The sequence below is a fragment of the Fringilla coelebs genome (genome assembly GCF_963513975.1).
Source record: "Fringilla coelebs genome assembly, chromosome: 1".
In the NCBI taxonomy this organism is placed as follows: Eukaryota; Metazoa; Chordata; class Aves; order Passeriformes; family Fringillidae; genus Fringilla; species Fringilla coelebs.
In genome coordinates this window covers 84,142,075-84,162,022 of record NC_140028.1, presented here as the reverse complement: position 1 = coordinate 84,162,022, position 19,948 = coordinate 84,142,075, and the positions used below count along the sequence as shown (strand labels likewise).

The 19,948-nt window shown below is 38.8% G+C and overlaps 1 protein-coding gene across 1 annotated transcript in view; it reads right to left on the bottom strand.

Moving 5' to 3' along the window:
* The window catches only part of GMDS (GDP-mannose 4,6-dehydratase), a 406,670-nt gene that overhangs the window by 341,914 nt on the left and 44,808 nt on the right, over window positions 1–19,948 (bottom strand). The window contains exons 2-3 of the mRNA XM_084213383.1: window positions 4,454–4,498; window positions 418–505 (exon numbers count right to left, since the gene is read on the bottom strand). Coding sequence (XP_084069509.1) covers window positions 418–505; window positions 4,454–4,498 — 133 coding nt within the window. The remainder of the gene's footprint in view (window positions 1–417; window positions 506–4,453; window positions 4,499–19,948) is intronic.

Below are 19,948 nucleotides of genomic sequence, written 5' to 3'. Positions count from 1 at the left end.
GCTCATGAGGAAACACAGGTGGAGTACTTAACTGCCTCAAAAACTCTGTGTTTAACTATTCTGAAATCTCAGTATTTTTAACCTCACATAGCATTTTCCAGGCCCAGCCATTTTCTAACTGCTACGACCCAGCTATTTCTGAACAATGGCAGCATTTCTACACAATATTTAGTGCTTTCCTGGGTCCCTCTCATATTTTCCACTTTTAAAAACTCTCACACACAAGAGTATCTATATTTCATACCACATCTTCAGAGAAAAATGGTAATTTTTCTTTCTGAGATAGAGCAGCTAGCTAACACTAGCAGATGAAAACTCAATTCCCCTCTTCCTGCTTCCAGGGATCTTTCTCCACCAAACAAACAGCCCAGATTAAATACAGCATACACCACCTTAAATCTAAAAGCAAATCCTTACTTCCTTCAATGTGAGCCTGTGGGTTCTTATAGAGATGTTCAATCCGGCCTGTGTTAAAAGAACTGGACCGACGAACGATGCCATGCACCTGGGGATTGAACAAGGAAAAAGGGAAAAGTGGTCAACATTGATAGGAAAGAGTTCATTACCATCACTCAGAATTCTCACGTGTGTCACTTTTATCAGGGAATGAGAGCTCATCCCTATTCCTAAGGATGGACAGTTATCCAGTTCCCAAATATGATACTGGGAGATGAGGTCGGGTGCTGTCCTATTTAGCACCATTGAGTGGTTTCCCCTTCTCCCTTGTTGACACCACTAGGAGCCCAAACATCACACACAGTACAGAAAACACATTGAATTGCCCCAGAGCACCATCTCCTAGTGAGTGAGGCTTGACAACATTACTGGAGTTGGAAAAGCAATGTGTGAGTGCCAGGAAAACCATTGCTCCTTGGCTGAAGAGAAGTCTTTCTGGAGGCAAAGATGGGCATAGGAAAAGAAACAGCAGGAGATGGTGCTATGGAAAGACAGAGCGGGCAGGGAGGAGAGAAGGGTAGAAAGAAGGACGACAAGGGGAAAGAAGGAGCAGCAGCTGCAAGGCCCAAATCTATTTTAAAAAGGAGCTGTCATTCACTTTCTGGGGTGGTGGAAGAACAGCCAGAACAGTCAGTGCTCTTTTGTAGACCTCATGAGTCACTGTTCTCCAGTGGGTTGCAAGAGACACAGACAAGCCTAAGAATGAAACCCAGGTTGGGAATTTCCTTTAACCTGCCACGATAAATAAGCTGGTGAAAAAAAAAGCTATGCTGCTTCTGAGTAACATTAAAGAAAAGACCCTTTGTGCCTAATACATTAGAGAAATTTTTCAAACATTGACCCTGTTTCTTCCTGTCCTGTAAGACTGCCCCATGATGCCTGCTGCCAAAATTCATGTTAGCTTTGGTTACAGCTACAGAAGTTGTGCTTGCACTATTGAAATCAAACTTAAGCATCTGACTGTCCTCCACCTCTCCCTGGCTTTTATTTCTCAAAGTGATCCCTTGTACTTTGATACATCCTAGACTTGGTTTGTTGAGGCCATCCCTTTACTCTCCCACTTGATGTTGATTTGCAAGAATTTGGAAGCAGGAACAGGCAGCGTTAAGAGTTTTGGTTTAGTCTGGGTATTTTTGTTTTACACATAACACAAGCTGTAGTTATTGACAAAGAAAATGTTTTTCATTTCCTCTTAAGTCCAAAATTTAACCATATGAAAAAGTGCACACAACTGCAGATTGAGACCAGTTTGCTGATTTAAGAATGACATTTTGACAGCAAGATTTAAAACAGCTCAATAACTTCATTTTTACAACTTACAGGTCAAATTTATGATGCCAATTTCCCTGCAGAAAATCACTTGTGTGTCCTGTCACATTGCTTACAACATACCTTGTTCTACAATTCAAACTAAACTTTCCACAACTGAATAAAACATTTGCACTTTCAGGATCAATGAGGCACTGAAAAACGTGCCCCCCAAAAGAAATTTCCATCAAATGATGGATTTATGAAGATACTTTATAAAAAGCATGTAATTAAAGGCCCTGTCAACACAGTTCTTTATAGATTGTGTGAATAATTAATGGGCACATCAGGTTTACAATGAAATACTTTCAAAAAAAGACACTTTCACAATAACTTCACTTTCACAATGACTTCAGTTGCACAAATGATGCTGAAAATATTTTGAGTGAGTACTCAACTACTACTTTGCTGAGTAAAATATCAGATTTTGCAGTTTCAATGTAACTAATTATTGTGAAGGAAGCAAACTGAGGTGCTCAACAACAGAGGAGGTTTAGATTAAATATCAGGAAAAAAAATTACTCATGGAAAAAGTTGTCAAGGACTGGAACAGGCTGCCCAGAGAAGTAGTTGAGTCACCAACCCTGTAGGTATTTATGAGACAAGTAGCTCGAGAATTTAGGAAGACAGTTTAGTGGTGGACTTAGCAGTGTTTGGTTAACCATTGGACTGGATGATCTTGGAGGTCATTTCCAACCTAAATTATTCTGTGATTCTTCTAGCAAAATTAAATATTTTGGCTTAAAGTTCTGATGAGAGACTTCTTGAGTATTCAATTATCTATCTCCGAATTAAGTCATGCTGAAATTCATGTTCATCTGAATGGTTGACCAATAAGTCAAATCTTGCCAGCTCAAAAGCTTGATGAAAGATTGGGCTTGCAAGAGCTTTGTGTCTGCTCATTACTGAGATACAAACTTTTGACCAATGAAATGTGCTAAATGCACCTGCCCCAGGACTTCAAAGGAATCAGTAAACAGAAAAATCCAGAGAGCCTCTTACATCCAGCAATAACAAAAAAACATGTGAACCCTGCTTTTTTTTGTTGTTTCTTTTTTTTCTTTTTCTCCCACTCCTTATTCTGGTATGCACATACAAGAGCAAGAAAACCTGCCAAATGCTTAATCCATGACAGCATATTACCGTAAGAAAACTGATGAAAGGTACCTTTGTCTGCATGGGACAGAGAATTGCCAGTGAAATGTAAACTCTGTGACAGGCCAAAATGTGTGCAGACTGGTTAATCTAGTCAAGAATGTATCAGTGGATTTTTCTCAAAACAGCCAGATCTTCAAATACATTGAAATTTTAAAAAGAAAAGGAAGTTGAATTAAGCATCCCAATTAGGGAGGCAATCAGTTGTCCTATGCAGGCCTGCATTCAGTTATGTGGGAACAGAGGTTTCTAAATGGGAGCACAGGAAAGAACTCCAAAAAATTAATGGAGAGCTGAAGAACAGAAGGAAAGAACTCTACCCAACTATAGCAACCTTTGCATCGTTGAAAGGGTTATGTTTCATTTGCTGTTATCAGTTCCCAACTCCATCGTGGACTGAGAGAATGCGCTTCTACCTTCAAAGTAGCAAAAGCAACTGCAATGATACCCCTCATCTCCAGATGGAATGGAGAAATAGTAAAAAATAATACATTTGCAACACTTAAAACCCAACTTCAGTAACCTATTTAACCAACAAAGCAAAAGAAAGGATGGAATAAGCAAGGCAAGATTAACCCAGTACAAAAGTATGGGAAGCACAGACTGGCTGAGAAGAGACTGTCCACTAAGCTACGAAGCAGTATTACATTGGAAGTAATAAAATTCAACATTAGAACAAGCACTAGCTTTTACTAAACCCCCAAAAAATACTGCATTGTGGAGAGATTAATTTGAGCACCCTGTATCCTTCCATTATCATACATTTTAGAAGTATCTTCCATGATCAAGAAGGCAAATATTCTTACATTTATGCCCACATCAGTTCAAACCCCTCCAATCATACCATAACAATAGCAACAACGTGATCGTTGCTTTGTTGGACCATGAGAAATGTGATTTGTGCCAGGGAAAATTATGCAGCAAGAAGGAATCACTCCCTTTATTTCAAGGAAAAAGACAGCAAAAATCATGTGCTAAGCAATAATTAATTAATCCAAGAGAAAATGTAGAAGGTAATAGTACCAAAGTACAATTTGTTTGGGGTTTGTTATTTGGGTTTTGTTTCAGGGTTTGTTTTTTTCTCTTTGAACAGAGAAAGCAAAATGCAAGGTTTTCATTGCTGAAATATAACTGCCAAAAAAAGGGCCTTTACTGTGGAGAGAGAGAGGTGGGGAAAGAGAACAAACAAGAGATTCTTACTCCTTTATGTGGTACATTGCATCATAAATTATTCCCTAATTCCTTACAGTTTTGGCTCACACAGGTCACTGCTTATCTGAGCTGGCGGGAAACATGCGAACCAGCTATACCCCGAGGAGAAGAGGGAATCCACCAGTGGACATTAGATGATAAATAGTACAATAACCTGGCATGATTACAGGCCATGTTGCACATTCCTCTCCGGAGTTTTGATTTGTTATCTAGGACTGGAGTGGAAAACATACACAGAGAAGGACAGGAGCAGAGGAAGCGGGCTGGGGCTGCAGCATCCAAACGACTCCGTCAGCCTGCAGCCAGTCACCGAGTCACTCACCTCGTAGCCTTTTTCCAACAGGAACTCAGCCAAGTACGATCCATCCTGGGAAGAGCCAGATATAGGAAAACGTTAGAAACACAGTGAATAGGCCTGGGAGATTTGGACTGGTTAAGATCTCAAAAGAGGGAAGAAAAAACTTGTAGTGAGTAGACTGGGTAACAAGCCTATACTTTGATTTCTCCAGATTCATACACCAACCTAAAAATACCACAGTTTCTCTTTAGTTAATTTTAGACTATGAAGCAGTATATTTTAAGATGACTTGCTTACAAATGCTGGTTGAGAATTCCCATCTCTTGAATCCCTTCCCAAGTTCCATTATAAAGTGCCTGGGGACTATCTTTCTAAAATATCCTAACCACGGTCTTTGAATTTGAACTATTTTGGAGATAGGGAAGGAAAAACATGTAAAAAAATAGTACAAGCTTGGCATTCTCTGCAAACCAACATGCCTCTGTAGCACCTTGTCACACTGGCATCTCCCTTGCCCAGGCACTCCTCCTACAAGGCTTCTGAAGGCAGCAAAAATTCTGCCTTGCCTGACCTACAGAGTTTTCAAAAACATCCCTAGCCCACCTTATATTTAAACTGCATAATAAAAGCCACTTTCAGATCTTAAATATGTATCATTGAAGGTTGAGAATTTGGGTCGCTTAATTTCAAGGGTTTTTCTTTTTTTTCCCTTCTGTGAAATCCTCGTCAAACTTAAGTTATTAAGCTCCTCAAAAGCAAATACTTTAAAACATGTGCTAGCACACATTTTTCTAAAATAAGAGGATTCTTCTGGCATGAATATTGCCAGGATTACCAAAACCAGTAAGTCATAAGACCTTTATAAATGTTAACACCTTTATAAATGTGTACACACCATCACATACACAGCAAGTTTACCCCTCCAAAAGAGCTCTCACTAACCAATTCAGTGATGACCATGCCTAAAGTCTGCAGTTTTCACTCAGTTCTTGAATTGCTTGTTCCTTCAATATGTGAATATATTCCACCAGACCCAAATGACTTGCTACAAAAAGGCCATAAAAACATGAGATGCCACCTATGCTTACAGGTTTAAACTCTCTTATGTGGATCTGCTCTGTCATAATCATGGCCAGAGACATTTAAAGGCAAAAATAAACAGACATCTCTTTCTGATCATCTCTTAAAAGCATGTTGCTCCAGAGAAAAACCTTCCTTTTACCTCATATTAAACAATTTTTTTTTTTTTTTTTTTTTTTTTTTTTGCCTCATAGAGAGCATAAGAAGAATAACTTTTAGATGCACTAGGAGGCCCTACAGGAGCAGGACTGCCAAGGGAAATTGCTTATTGCATTGATGGCAAAATCATGGGTATGCAGAATGGCACAGTACAGTGCACAAGAGGCACATTGCTCTACATTTAAAAGTGCAGCTTTAGAAAAGGAATTACTTCATGGTGCAAATGCTTCATGAAGTCTCACAGAGTCTAAAAGGCCTTGAAATCAAGAAAGTTTCAGCTTCTATCTTCCTTGCACTACATGTGCATCTGTGTGCACAGATCTTCACAGGACTATAGCCCTGTAACAGCCATTAAAGGGCTATAGTTATGACACCAGTTAATCAGGAAAATAACAAACCACATCTGCCATGGCTTGACTGGAAGAATATGTACATCAAATGATAAGAACAAGGCCCTGCTCAAAGGAGAAATTCAAAGAATATTTGATGGAAAATCTGGGAAAACGTGGGTGCAAAGGGGGAGATGACAGCTACCTTTAATGTTTTTGTCATCTTTTTCATTAGCAGTTCCTCCAGGATTTACCAGAGAGGGTACAAATTCCAAACTCTCCTTGGTTGCTCAGTCCACTACAACATAAAATTATAAATAAAATTTTAAAAAGGAGGCGAAAGCGGGGGGACCCAGAGAGTGCAAAGGAGAGGAAAAAGAAAGGCTGTGATTACTTAGGAAGTTGATGGGAAACAGACTTAGCTAGGATTGAACCCTGTCAATAAGGTCTTGTTCTTCTCACCCAGGCCATTGCTCAAAGTTTCCAGTCACCCTGGAACATTTTGAACCAGCAGTGGCACTTGCTTCCTCTGCACTTCCTTTCCAGGTCTATCAAGTGATAGGGCAGGGCTTGACAATGAGTGGGAAACAGGCAGCAAGTGTGAAAGCTCCTGCTTTCTGGCTCTGGCACAGCGCAGCTGATCCAGGCTCTGGCAATCGCACAGGGCGCAGACCCGCGCTGTCCTGCGCTGCGATAGCGTATCGCACACGGCCCCGGGGTCACGGCTGCCTTCCTCCTCCTCCTCTCAGTGCAGCTGCCTGCCAGTGGGAATGGCAATCACAACAGCCATCAAAGAGCCTGCAGCTGGTAAGGACAGCACAGTTTCCATCTTCTCCCAATAAGGTCGGGGAGTAAATAATAATACATAACTTTGTAAAGTGATTTAAACCTTTAGCCATAGGAGACACAAATATTACATTAAAAAGTTCTATTATCAAAGCTATTGATTTGCATTTATATCGCAGTCTTCAAGATACAGGAATCCCTGAACCAGAGTAAAGGAACTAGGTGTTAAATTATTATTATAATATGGATGCTATTATATTTCATTTGAGAGCTTAGTTTTGCAATGTAAAATAATAATATTTAGCTAATAATATTTAGTTTACAACAAATCAACAAAATATCAGAAGACAGAAGCAGATCTCTGTCTGTGGACAAACAGTTTTGGAACAAAATTTCCTACAGGCTGCCTTTAAGTAGGATTACAATGAGGCCTGGCTCCGTACAGATACGTCAGATCAGCTTGAACAATCAAAACAGTTTAACAAGACTGACTAAATAAACCACCTCAGTTAAAACAGTTCCTCATCAGCACACTCTGGCACCTCAGACTTGAATTTCTCTGCTGTCTTCTTCCAAATACTAGTTTGAAAGCTCATACAAAGAATGATACTTCAGCTGGCTTCCAAGACACAACAGCATGTTTCCAACTGCAGCTGCCTTACAACATGTCTGTAAAATTCCCAGACAAAAGAAAACAGCCATATAAACTAGCATGAGACAATTTTAGGATGCAGTATTTTATATTTAATAGAGTAGTTAATGTCAAAAACTTCAATAAGCTTTGACACACTATCAAAGAAAAACTTCCAACATGGTGAAGAAATTGAGACAAATGAGTTAGACAGTGCTTTGCCAAAATCATCTAGAATAAAAACAGTATTAAGTTTGACTTGATCCATGAGCAAATAACTGGATAATTTATACAGAAAACTGAAAACAAGTGAAACTCAATAACCTGTTTAGCAATCCAACCTCCTTTCTTTGTTTTGCACTGTTTTACACAGTCATGTTCCATTTGCCATGAACTAATTTGGGATTTATATTGACATATCCAGGAAATACTGTAGAAGCACCCTGACGTGCAAGCCATCTTCATCCTCTTTCTTTGATTTGGCCAGCCCCAACACCCATCCACAGAGCTCTTGGATTCAAGAATTAGATAGTGCCTGAATGCCTGAGCATTCCTAATCCAGAAGACTCCCTCTTCCCCACAGCTCCCCTCTGCTAACAAAGATGAGTGGAAGGATCTTATGGATGAAGAAACGAGGGAAAAGAGATCAAGGGAAAAAGATCGAGAGGAGGAGGAGGTATAGAGTTATTTTGTTACTACTCCTAGAGTTCCAGAAGAAGTATATGGAGTGCTTTTTCAGAAGGAGGGAAAAAGAATTAAAGACCTAACATAAATGAAGCAAGTGTATTATGACCCTACCATTGAGGAGAAAGGGCTTTCAGTTGTGGGAGAGAAATATAAACATTTGAAAAGAAACACCCCACAGTGTATCAAGTATTCAGAATTCATTATACCTTTGAAAAGAATGTGTAATGGTTTTCCACATACCACAGAAGAGATCAAAGATGTTTATAAATTTCAAAATTCATTGAGGCTAGTGCCGTGCCCTTAGGAATAACTGCAAAGGTGAGTTTGTGGAAGTTCAAGCGAAATGTCAATTATCAAGGCCATTCTTAGCAGTCCTCAATTCCTTTTGCACTACAAACCATAGTTGTGCTCTGCTGAAGTTAAATTTTGGCAGGTTCAATTAATCTGTTTGGGGGAAGGTGCATTAAAAAGAGAGGCAACACTTTCATCCATAGGACACGGGTTTTATTTCCTAAAAGCATCTTTCTGCAACAACATCAGAAACAGTTCAGAGTCACCATTTTCATTTAGCCTTGTTGGAATGAGTCACCCATCTCCCCATGAAAATCTACAGAAGCGGTGCCACTGGTGGCCTTGCACAGTAAATTGTTGGTTCATCAACTTTTAAACTTTTGCACAGCCAGAAGCTAATGCTATTTCAGAGACTTATTGAACTGGAGTATGGTGACAGATCCTTTGGGGCAGGAGATACACACCACTCTAAAGCAACATCCAACTGATTTTAATAGCAGTCTGTAGCAACTATTCATTTGTTCTAGGAATACTCTAGAGCAGTATTCCTTAAAAAAATCCATGAGAGCAATAAAATGAAAAGTTATTTTTGTTGAAAAAGGCATACTTCTAATAATTTCCAGTGATTTACAGAGGAAATCAGTAATTTTTTTGCAGATACTATAAAAAGAACAGTGCTACACTTTGTCTCAAATCTTCAAGGTGATAATCGAGGTAAAGCATTAAAGCATTCATAAAAAAATTCCTCATACTGAAAACAGGAAGAACTATGAACTCTGAAGTATTTAACTGATTTATTAAAGCTGCCACCCTCTAAATGCAGTAGTTATTTTGCTATTTTGATTTGTATTCTGGCCAAGTAAGAATATAAAAATAAGTGTCCTTTTGTTCCTGCTGTCAAAAGAAAAACTCAAAAGGCAGTAAATGTAAAAAAAATTATCTTTGTTTTAAAAGATTGTCCAATTAATCAAAGATTTTTGCAATTCGTTAACTGCAGTGCAACAAAATAAAATTCAGCAGGAGGAAAAGTTAGCAAAAAGGAAAGCATTCTACTTACACTACTCTTTTCTTTTCCAATTAAGTTTTGTTTAAAGGCTGAAGAAAAGCAAAGTTGCTTTGGAAAAATGAATCACTGTGTTATTTCCTAGTCTGAGCTCCATCTGGCCTCACACACTATTCCACTGGTAAACTATTAAGTTTTATTAAGAACTGCAACTGCAGTTACAGAGAAGACCAACACACTCTTCCTTTCTCCCTCCCTCCAGTTGTCTTTATCTAAAACAACATTTCTCACATCATCAATAATTATAGCTATTCTACTGTGAGCCTCAACACAGACCCCTCATTTCAAGAGCAAGCCTTGCACCACTCTAAGGCTGACATGAACAGAATAAACTTCTGCAATTCAAGTTTGCTCTGTACCAACCAGTTTGGCTTAACTTGAGCCAACAACAGTAAGGTATGTCAGCTAAATGGTGCTGATTTTTTTAAGTGTTGGTATTTAAATACAGAAAACCTTTAGTCTAAACCAGTATGATATACTACAATAATCAAACAGCTTGTAGCTATCAAACAAATCTTCCCCCAACATCTCAGCTTGGGAGAAACAAATTATGCCAACAAACTGAGTATATAAGCTTTTCTCCTGATTGCAGGAACCTGTGGCACACAGCACAGGTTATGTCCAAGCACACCACAAATTTGCCTGTGATGACAGTCAGGTGCTTGAAAGCTTTTTAGAAAAAAAAGCTAAAAAATCATGCCCCTAAACATTCAGGCATCAAGATACTCAAAATAACTGCTTGCTCTCAGACCTATCCAAAGAACTATCACTAAAAAGAAGAGTAGTCTCAGTAGAGAGCCTTCTAAAGCTTATAAAAGTTATGAGCCACAAAACCTTCATTTTTTCTTCATATACAAGTGTCCAGTATTGTATACTAATCGATTAGTACACTAATATAAACCAAACCAGTTAGGAGCTCTGACATCAGCAGCAGCTATGAGCTTTTTGGACCTGCTTTATCCTTGAGTACCCAGTCTAAGCCAACAGCCCCATTAAGTGACTCACAGTGACTCAGGGGGAAACCCCTCAGTATGCAACAAAGGCACACTCATCTCAAACACTCCCCAGTGGAAACCCAAACACACAAAACCTACTGCAGAGGGCAAAGAAACCAGGAAACCCAGGACTAAGCTGCAGGCTATGTCCCCCAAAAAATAACTTTGACATCAGAATTTCAAAATTCAGAATTGTCACAGTAAAAATCCATAAAGCTCTGAAATTTTGGGTTCAGAAGGAATTCTGTTTCTTTTATGTTTAAAGGAAATGAGTAATTCTGTGAAGTGACACCAGGACGAAAAATATGACATCTTGGCGTGCCACCTTTAACATCCTACAGTGGAAAACCAATAACAGCAGCAGTAACATGGCTATCACTGTAATTTGGGGAGGCCACCTGAACTTATCACCACAGCTCAACACACATCCTACCAGAAATATTGGACTCATCTCTGTCCTAGACAGAGCCAATTTTTTTTTCTTTCATTCTTTTCATCCTTTCTGCAGCAGCCTAATGCAGCTGCTGAGGTTAAAGCTGCTTTCAGCACAGTAGCACCAGTCTCTCAGGCTGATGGCTCAAGCAGGCTTTATCCACTCCTGCTCACCTCCTGAGTCTGCTGCCTTTAGTTTAGCCCAAGATGTTTCCTAACAGAGTGCAAGGTCAGTTATTTGAGGCAAAACAAAATAAACACCTCAACTGCTATCTTGTTTGCATGAGATCAAAGGCTAATAAAAGAGAAGCAAATGAGTGTAGACCAGGAAAAGTTTTTTAATTAATTCTTATGTACTCAGTTTTACAGATGGATACTGTAATTTTGTCTGAAATGTGGTTTATTTACAGGAAAACATAAAACAAGAAATCGTATTCAAGTTGGAGGAGGGAAGCAGTGCACAGTAACCCAAATCTTATTTTCTTAAAAGTTTGCATAGTGAGAAATTTGAAAATCCAGTCAGGAAGATCTTTTTGTAATAATTTTAACAGTTCTCAGTCTTGCAATATTTGCTTAGGTGGAAGAAAAGTGCTGATCCTGCAGCGATGTGATCTTCAAATCACAGGAGCAAATACTCTGTTTCTGGACATTTCAAGTTCCAGGAGTAAACAGCTTGCCTTACAACTTGTCATAACTCTTTGGTATTGCCTCTCCCAATCTACATGGTCTGAGCCCAGTTTTTACTGCACTGGTATCTTCTGAATAAATAATTTTTTTCAGTAACTCTGCTTATTTATGCAATTCCCACCTTTTTATTTTCAAGATCCCCAAATTTCCCAATTTTCAGCAGAGGTCTTTAAAAGATGGACTCTGATACTTTTGAGAGTTGTGGATTCAGAGTAGCCAAGAGACCAGACAGCCTAATTGTGGTCATCAACACCCTGAGCTCTGGGCACCTCAGATTTCTCTTTATACCAGTAAGGGATAAAATAAGAACGAAAAGAACCCAAAGAGCAATCACAGAAATAAACTTCCTAATAGTTCTGCAATGGACTAGAAAGGGAAAAATGTGATTAAAATTTCAAAACAAACAAACAAAAACCCTACAGAAATGCCAAAGCTAGATTCTTGTGAAAAATATAAATACTTGGACCAAAATGTAACATATTCATTTACTGCCTTTACTTAACTATTTGTAACACCTTTTGGTCAGGAGAAATGGAAGAAACAGTAACAGAGGAGAAATTTAGCAGAAGAACTCTCAAGAGTTGTTCCCCAGAGTTTACTGTACCCACATGCACTTCTTCCTCACCAAAGGAATGTTATGCATTTTGAGTCCTCCCTACAAAAATCCATGCTTTAGTTCATTTGGGAAAAAAAAAGGGCAAAACATTAAAATATAAGACTCTTAAGACAACAAGTTCTTCTTATGCCTTCCAAAACATTGTCCTACCAAAAAAATAAATGCAGAAAAACAAATAGGAAGTCAAAGACACATGGTCTACAAAGATTTGAATACTTTTTTTTTTCAAAGGTAACACTTGCCAGAATTCCATGTTTTGCAAAACCTTTTTATTATGCCAAGGAGCAGTTTCATATTTGTTGGATTTTTCAAGCAAGAGTAAATATGCTTCTAAGGTTTTGAGCTTTTTACAGTTTAAGATTTACTTGGGTTTTGTGTAATACACTTTGCATGTTCTATACTACAACTGCAAATAAACATTAACTCTGTAGTAAAACAACCTTGAATGAGCAGAAGCATTTATTCAGACAGTGCTTACCTTCCCCTCTAAGCAAAGACAACCCTTAGTGAAGATGCTTAACTATGTAAAAGCTGCACTCGTGTTCAAAACAGAAATACAAATTGACTGAAATTAGGCATTAGACCCAATACCTCTGTTCCACTCTGCTGCTCTTGCTAATCAAGGGCTCTGATGCCACATGGACTGAGCTTCCTGGCGGCGAGAAGCCAAGCAGGATAAGGATTATCTGGGCGATAGCAAAAGGATGCGGTGTTTTTTGAGAGAGGGTTGCAGAAGGTCGTCCTTATATTTACAGATACCATACAATGCCTTGTGTACCCAACTTCACAGCTTTCCCTTGTCAGCTTCAAAAGAGGGGAAAAAACCCTCCCAGCTTCATTAAGTGCCAAGGTTCTTGTCTAAGGGAACTAGAAAAGCAAAGTGAGCAATCGCATTTGCTGATCCCATCTGTCAGGAGCAGGATTTGGAATAGACAACTACCACGAAACCACCAGCAAAATACCAATTCCTTCAAGTCATACAGTATTAAAAATCTCCTGCAGACTGAGTTAGCAAAAACCCTTTGCATCATCTTCAAGTGCAGTAATCAAAAGAATTCTTTCATCAAGGTAGTTTTCATGAACAGCTTCCTAATTAAGGTAAGGACAGAGCAAGATCAAGGTAAAGCAGCTTTTAAATAGTTTAAACATTTCCACATTTTAAACAATAGCTTAAATAGTTCCACATCAGTCTTGTTCCAATGAATTGTGCAGTTTTGCACTGATCTCTGAAAACAGAAAAACTATTTAATGAAGGAGCTTTCAAGAAGCATCAAACCAGATAATTTTCAAGACCTTGACACAAAGAAGCTTCTTTAATTTACTATTGCACAAAAACCTAATTAAATTTAACTGTCTTTGCAGCCTGTGGAGAAGTGGAGTACACAGGACACATTTTAATAATTTTTTTCTGTATTCGTAGTGATTTCCTCTAATCTCAAGGTTTCTTTGCAGTTCATTTGAATGGCTTTGCACCCTAGGAACTACAGGAAATTCTAGGGAAACCTCCCTGTCTCACTAACTTTGTAAACTGTTCTGTTACATTTACTCCTACCAAAAGCCAAACACCACAGGATCACAGTGTTACTTCTTTGAAATTCATAAATTCTTTAATTGCCAAGGGACATAAGGGTATGCTTTAACTGAACAAACACAGCAGGTTTTGCAAAAAAGGCCAACGTGAAGAAAATAGTATCTACTTTTTTTACTACAAAGTCACTACCACTCAAAAATGGTAACACCCTATCTTTTTTTAAGAACTACTTAAAATTTCCATACTAGCACAGTAAGAGAAGTCTTGGTTTTGCTAAAAATGGAATGTAAACATAACATCAAAGTATAGGGGGGCCTCATCTTCAGAAACACAGGGACCCACAGCAGCCCATTTCTTTGAAGAATACACTATTAGAAGATGATCAGACCTATATACATAATCAATTTTCCTGCCATTAAATACACAGGTTCTCCTTTTAATGCTGTTAAGAATTGCAGACCAACACCACCCTACAGCTATTTGGAATAGTCTTCAGGTTTTGTATTTGCACCTACCATCTGGCTTTTGCCTGAACTGAGGCAACACCTCCATCAAATAAGGACAACAAATAGCACCTGACACCATATGAATCTTCTTACATGCCTGTCACTGAATCACTACAATATGCTCCAAGGCAACAGAAAAAGAAGCTTCAATACTGGATTACATCATACATATATTTCAGCAGTGCTGAAGGAGTTCTGTATCACCACATCAAGTAAGCTACTCTGCATCAAACCATCTGTCTTGTCCCTCTGCCTCACTCCAGCCGAAGGGGCATCATCTATTTCCCTCATGTTCTTCCCCTTAAGGGTTATCTGTTATTTAGAAAGCTTGAAGAGGCATCTGACAGGACTCTTGTAACCTGATTTTACAACTTGTGCCCTGATCAAACTATACAGCATAAAGTACCCTTTAAATGAGCATCCTTACTCTTCAGCAGCTGAATGTATTTATTTGGTGCATCAGAAAATACACTGAACAAGGCCTCAAAAGCATGACTGAATGCTTTTGTACTAGTGAACATGTTGGCAAGCACTGGATGCATACAACCAAACAGCTTGACTATCCTCACAGAAAACTGCCCAGATGACATGGCACCGGGAGGCACCTTGGAGGAAGCTGTGTGACTTACCACCACCCACAAAGAACACTACCACAAGCTGCTTTGAGTTAATGGCAAACCCCTGCATGGCCTAAGGCATCCCAGGTACATCCCCTCTCTCCCTGTCTCCCAGAGGTCAGCCGTGCTGGCTGACACACAGCACCATGTCCCATTCACTCAGGGCTGTGATCAGTGCAGTAGGAATCTGTGCCATCTGCTGTCTACAGACCATCCACGGGCACAGGCACTCTTCCAGCCACACACACATTGCTCTCATGGCAGACATCCAAAGAAAAACTGTGGCTTCATGTTTACACATCTTGTTTGTCAATATTGCTTTGTTTCTCCAAGAACCTGGCAAACCAATGGGCTCAAAGGATGCCTGCCAGTGCAAAGCTGCAGGATACCTACTCATTGTAATTCAAACATTCCACGTGTATCTGGATGATCTGTGAGGGAAACAAACTTTTCTAGATATTCTAGAAAGTTTGTTTCTAAACCATAGTACAGTTTTAGATGCATGTGCATCCCATTTCCCTGCCCCCCGGATGTTTGTTTTGCTCAAGACAAAGATTTACATGAAGGAATGTTCAACTTCAAAGGAAGCAGTTCCGAATTTTCTCACGTACTTCTGCAGGACAACCTCAACCTGGCATTCAGCCATCAAGTGACTAAAGTTTGCATCAGAAGGTGAACAGCAGGGGTCCCAGGGAGGGAGTGAATAGAGAGGTGCTCATCCTGCTGAGGTGTAACAAAAATTTGTCCAAAATTGCTGGGATGTGACCAGCAAAGATTGAGCTTGGTATCCTCCATGTGGCACATAGGAAAGGAAAAATTGTCAGTTGTAGTGGAAGTGTCTGTGCTGATCTATTCAGATAATGAATGCTTCCCACAACTCTTTTTAAAACTATTTCCCCAAAGATGCCGGTGCCAGATACCTATTTTTACCTATTTTTAATGAATTTTTATTTTTACCTATTTTTAATTAATTTCATACTACTAGAATGCCAAATTTTTCTTTTCCTCTCCATGCACCCATGCTAACATACAAAAGGTACATTGAAGATGACCATATCTCATCAAGTAAAGAGTATTTTATGTCATCTTGCAAAAACAGTATTCTTAGTATTTTTTTTTTAGGTAAAAGCAGTAGCTAGGCTCACCACTAGCTCTTGAACAGCACCTGGTATCATTTGAGTGCAAACATTTAATGTGTGAACTCAAGCGCCTTTCAGACCTATGACAGTTCAGTTTTCCTTTAAGGACACATGGAAATAAGTGTGTGATCCCACTGGATCACCCCATGGCCTCGATGGCTTAATTGTTCTACACTTCACTGATGTAGAATCACAATGATTGTATAGTATCCTGCTGCTTCCTTCCTCTCTTTGGGAAAGGTAGTGATTTGTAAACTCACTTCAATTATATTTAACTTTCCACATCAAACTGGGAGAAGCTCACCAGGTTGAAGCTCCACAAGCCTAATGACATTCTGTAGAATAGAGGGACTGGCTCTCCCAGATGTCCACAGGAAAAACAAACAGAACATCTATGTTTCATGCACTCTATTTTACAATCCTCTCCATCTCCATGTATCTGTGCTTTCCTAAAGTCATAGAAGTTAATAACAATGTTAAGAACATCTCTACAAGGCAGTTCTTTACTTGGTCTATGTTTATTCACAGCTTGAGGAAAAGCCTAATAAAAATGCAACCTGCAATACAACTAGCTAGACTAGCACTGCAAGACACTGAAAGAAATTGCCTGTCTTTCCCTATAGTGCATAGCAAGGCCGAATAAAACAAATTCTTCTTGTTGATGCCATGCAGTTAAGGTGCAAATTTCAAAGCAGATTCCACAAGTGCTGTGTCAATCTCTTGTAAAGGACTAAAATTCTAAAAATGCCATGTAACAAGAGGTAGAGGTTTAGTTAAACTGTCCCTCCTAGTTTAAAGCATGCAAAGAACAGTCCTTTGGGGCCTTGACTTTTGCCTCTGGCATAATTTTTGTTTGATCCCACCCAATCCACTTGAACTTGGTTTAAAGACTTTTTTGCCAAAGCATAAGATGAATGGTTATGTATAATGTTGCTTATAAAACACTATAGCAACATATCCAAACAGTCCTGAAAATAGATATCAGGCATGAAAACTGACTAAAACACAGATATAAGCACAAGTCCCAGCAGAAATTCTTAGGCAAACTTACCCTATTATGAGAAGAAGGAAAAGGGGAAAGTTTTTTAACTGCAGAAATATTGATAAATGGAATATTCAAGTATGGTTTTACAGAACAAGAATTAACGTACTGATGTTAAGATTACTGGAAACCATGTGGTGGCTGCACCAACACATTCTGATTTGAAAAGGTTTGCTGAAATCCCTAAGAAAAGTTTGACGGAAAAATGGAGAAGCTATTAAGGCAACATCAGTCTCTATCAGATCCACTGACCATGGATCATTCAGTTAACTGATCACTGACATCGTTTTGTGGAACCATTTTCAACCAGTTTATCATTTTAATGGTTGGCTTTTTACTGATATCAATAACACTCTCTAGAGAGCGATGGAAACAAAGACAGACCTCAGGGAACAGTACTATGGTAGCTGAAAGGCTCAGAAAGAAACCTTCAGCTTCCCTGTCAGCAATCAACAAGTACATTGTGGAACAGCTGGCAAGACATTCTATTGCATCTCATCACTTCTTTTTCTGGCCTTCTCCCCTATAAAATTATTTCCTCTTGATATCACCAGGCACACAATAACTAGGCTAAAAAATTAAGCTTTCTGTCTAAAGCAATCTTCCCCGCTTATTTTCTCCATCTGGAGGTCAAGCCAATAAAGGAATATTGCAACATCTTCGGAGGGTTTTCATCACTATTTCTTAAGAAAAGAAAGTTCTTTTTAACTCTCTTTTGAGCAACTTTCCCATGAATTTGCAATACTTAAAAAAATAAGGCAGCTAGAATTTATATATCTCTGTAGCTACATATGTTATGGTGAACTACATTTCTTATGCCAGTAAAAATAAATTTGTTAAGGACCTTGCTTATCACACATAGCAAGACTGCAAGTTATGAGTAAAAGGTGACAAGCAACACAGAGAAATATAAGTATGCCAGACACTGAACAGGAATGTCTTATTCTTAGAATTGTTCTAATTCTTCAACCTTCAGAGTGTCATATTTTGTGTGGACAGAAAGAGTGGGGAAATACTTCATAGTGGATCATCAGGGCTATAAAGGTTATGGGATCCACTATTCAGTTTAATTTTACTTCACATACATTGCACAGAAGGAAGGGGAACTATGCTTTGTTTTTTAAAAACATACAAAAAGGCTTTTATCCCCAAACCTCATGAACAGCTATGAACTACACAGTATAGTACAATATAATAACTACAAACACAATCCTTCAGACTGAAGAAAAGTAATCTTTTAATGCTCACCAGCAATAAAAGCTATCATAAGCACAGTACTAAGTACTTCCTCAGAAACATTTCAGTTCAGCATAATTAATGTGTCTTTCCCCTTCTAGCTAAGGAAATGCAATCCTTCAGATTAGAGGAAGCCTTAAGATTTAGTCAGAGGAGGTTGAGTCCAAGCAAAAAAAAAAAATCCTTTCACATAAATTAATCAAGTTTTTCCTTTGTATTTCAAAGTATAATGTGATGCTAGCATAACATAGAATCCTTCAGTACCATGGTAAGTCAAATTACTTATAGAGACACAAAGGACCACCTCTGAAAAAACCCAGAAGTCAAATATCATCACCCCGAGTGCACAGCCTTGGTTATGGTGGCCATCACCAAGATTCAGGGATGGAGTCACGGAGCATTGCACAGTTTAGCAGGTCTGCAGCAGGGACTGCAAGCACCCTCCTGCACAGCTTTCATCAAGACACCTGAAGTCATTAGTCTGTTTTAAAACTTGAATAGACTTGGCAAAAATTATCTCCCATACCATGGAGACTAAGACAGACTTAAGAAACAATGTCAGATCACAGACACTCTAAAACACTTCCCAGATAATCCACTGCATTAAAAAAACAGGTGTTATAATTTTAAAGATGCATATGAAGGCAACATTGTTCCATTCTGAAAGCAGGGAAGCTTTCTCCAAGATTCCAATTTAACCAGCAAACTTCACACTGTTCTACAGTTAACTCTCATCTGTATACTAAGGATTAATTGAATAATTCATCAACATGATTCATCTACAGGTAGTCATTCAGCTTCTCTTTCTTAACCTCACCTGAAGAGTATTTCTGTGGTTGTTTGGGGGGGTGTTAGTTTGCTTTGGTTTTTTGGTGTTTGTAATTATTTCAAGCTTCTTTCCTTCACCAGCGGTAGACTGCAGGCTGGAAAAGGTACCACTAGACCATGAGAAACAGCCATTCTTCACCAATGTGTCCCCAGAACAGAAAATGTTTGGCTACAACTTGATGTGACACTTTTGGTTTTGGCACAATATAACAATCTTTCAGTCACTGTTTGAAATTACAGAGAAACAATGAGCAGGCCAAAGTTCAGCTGTAAATTAACACTCACTTTAATAAAAAATAACTTTAAAATAATGACATCAGCTAAACCAGTCTCTTGTAGACATCTTCTCACACCTGCAAATATAAAATACACAACAGATGTTGGAGAAACCAGACTAACTCTCTCCTCCCCCACCACAACTGAAATACTGAGATTCTACAGGAGGAATTTACACACTGTCACTTTGCTGTTAACTGACTACACTTGCATCTTTTCTAAATATTTTTTTCTGCTGGCATGTATATACATATAAAGAAATCAAACTTGCACAAAAAGCAGATCTGAAAATGCTGATATGGTTCTGCTCCAATTACAGTACGGAAGAGGAGAAGCAAAGGAGCTCTAACCTGGTGCAAAGCCTTTTCACTAACTTGGCAATCAGTCATGGAAATAAATTACTTTATTGATTCCAAAGAGAACTGAACTTCCACAGTTTGTAGCTGACAGTAATTAAAAGGTGGGTGGATGTCTTGAGTCACAAACCAGTGAGAAGGAACCCACAGTTCCTTCTGGATGTTCCTGGCAAACAACTCATCAGCATTTAAAAGGAAGCCTCTTGTTCCCTCAATTCCTACAGAGGACATG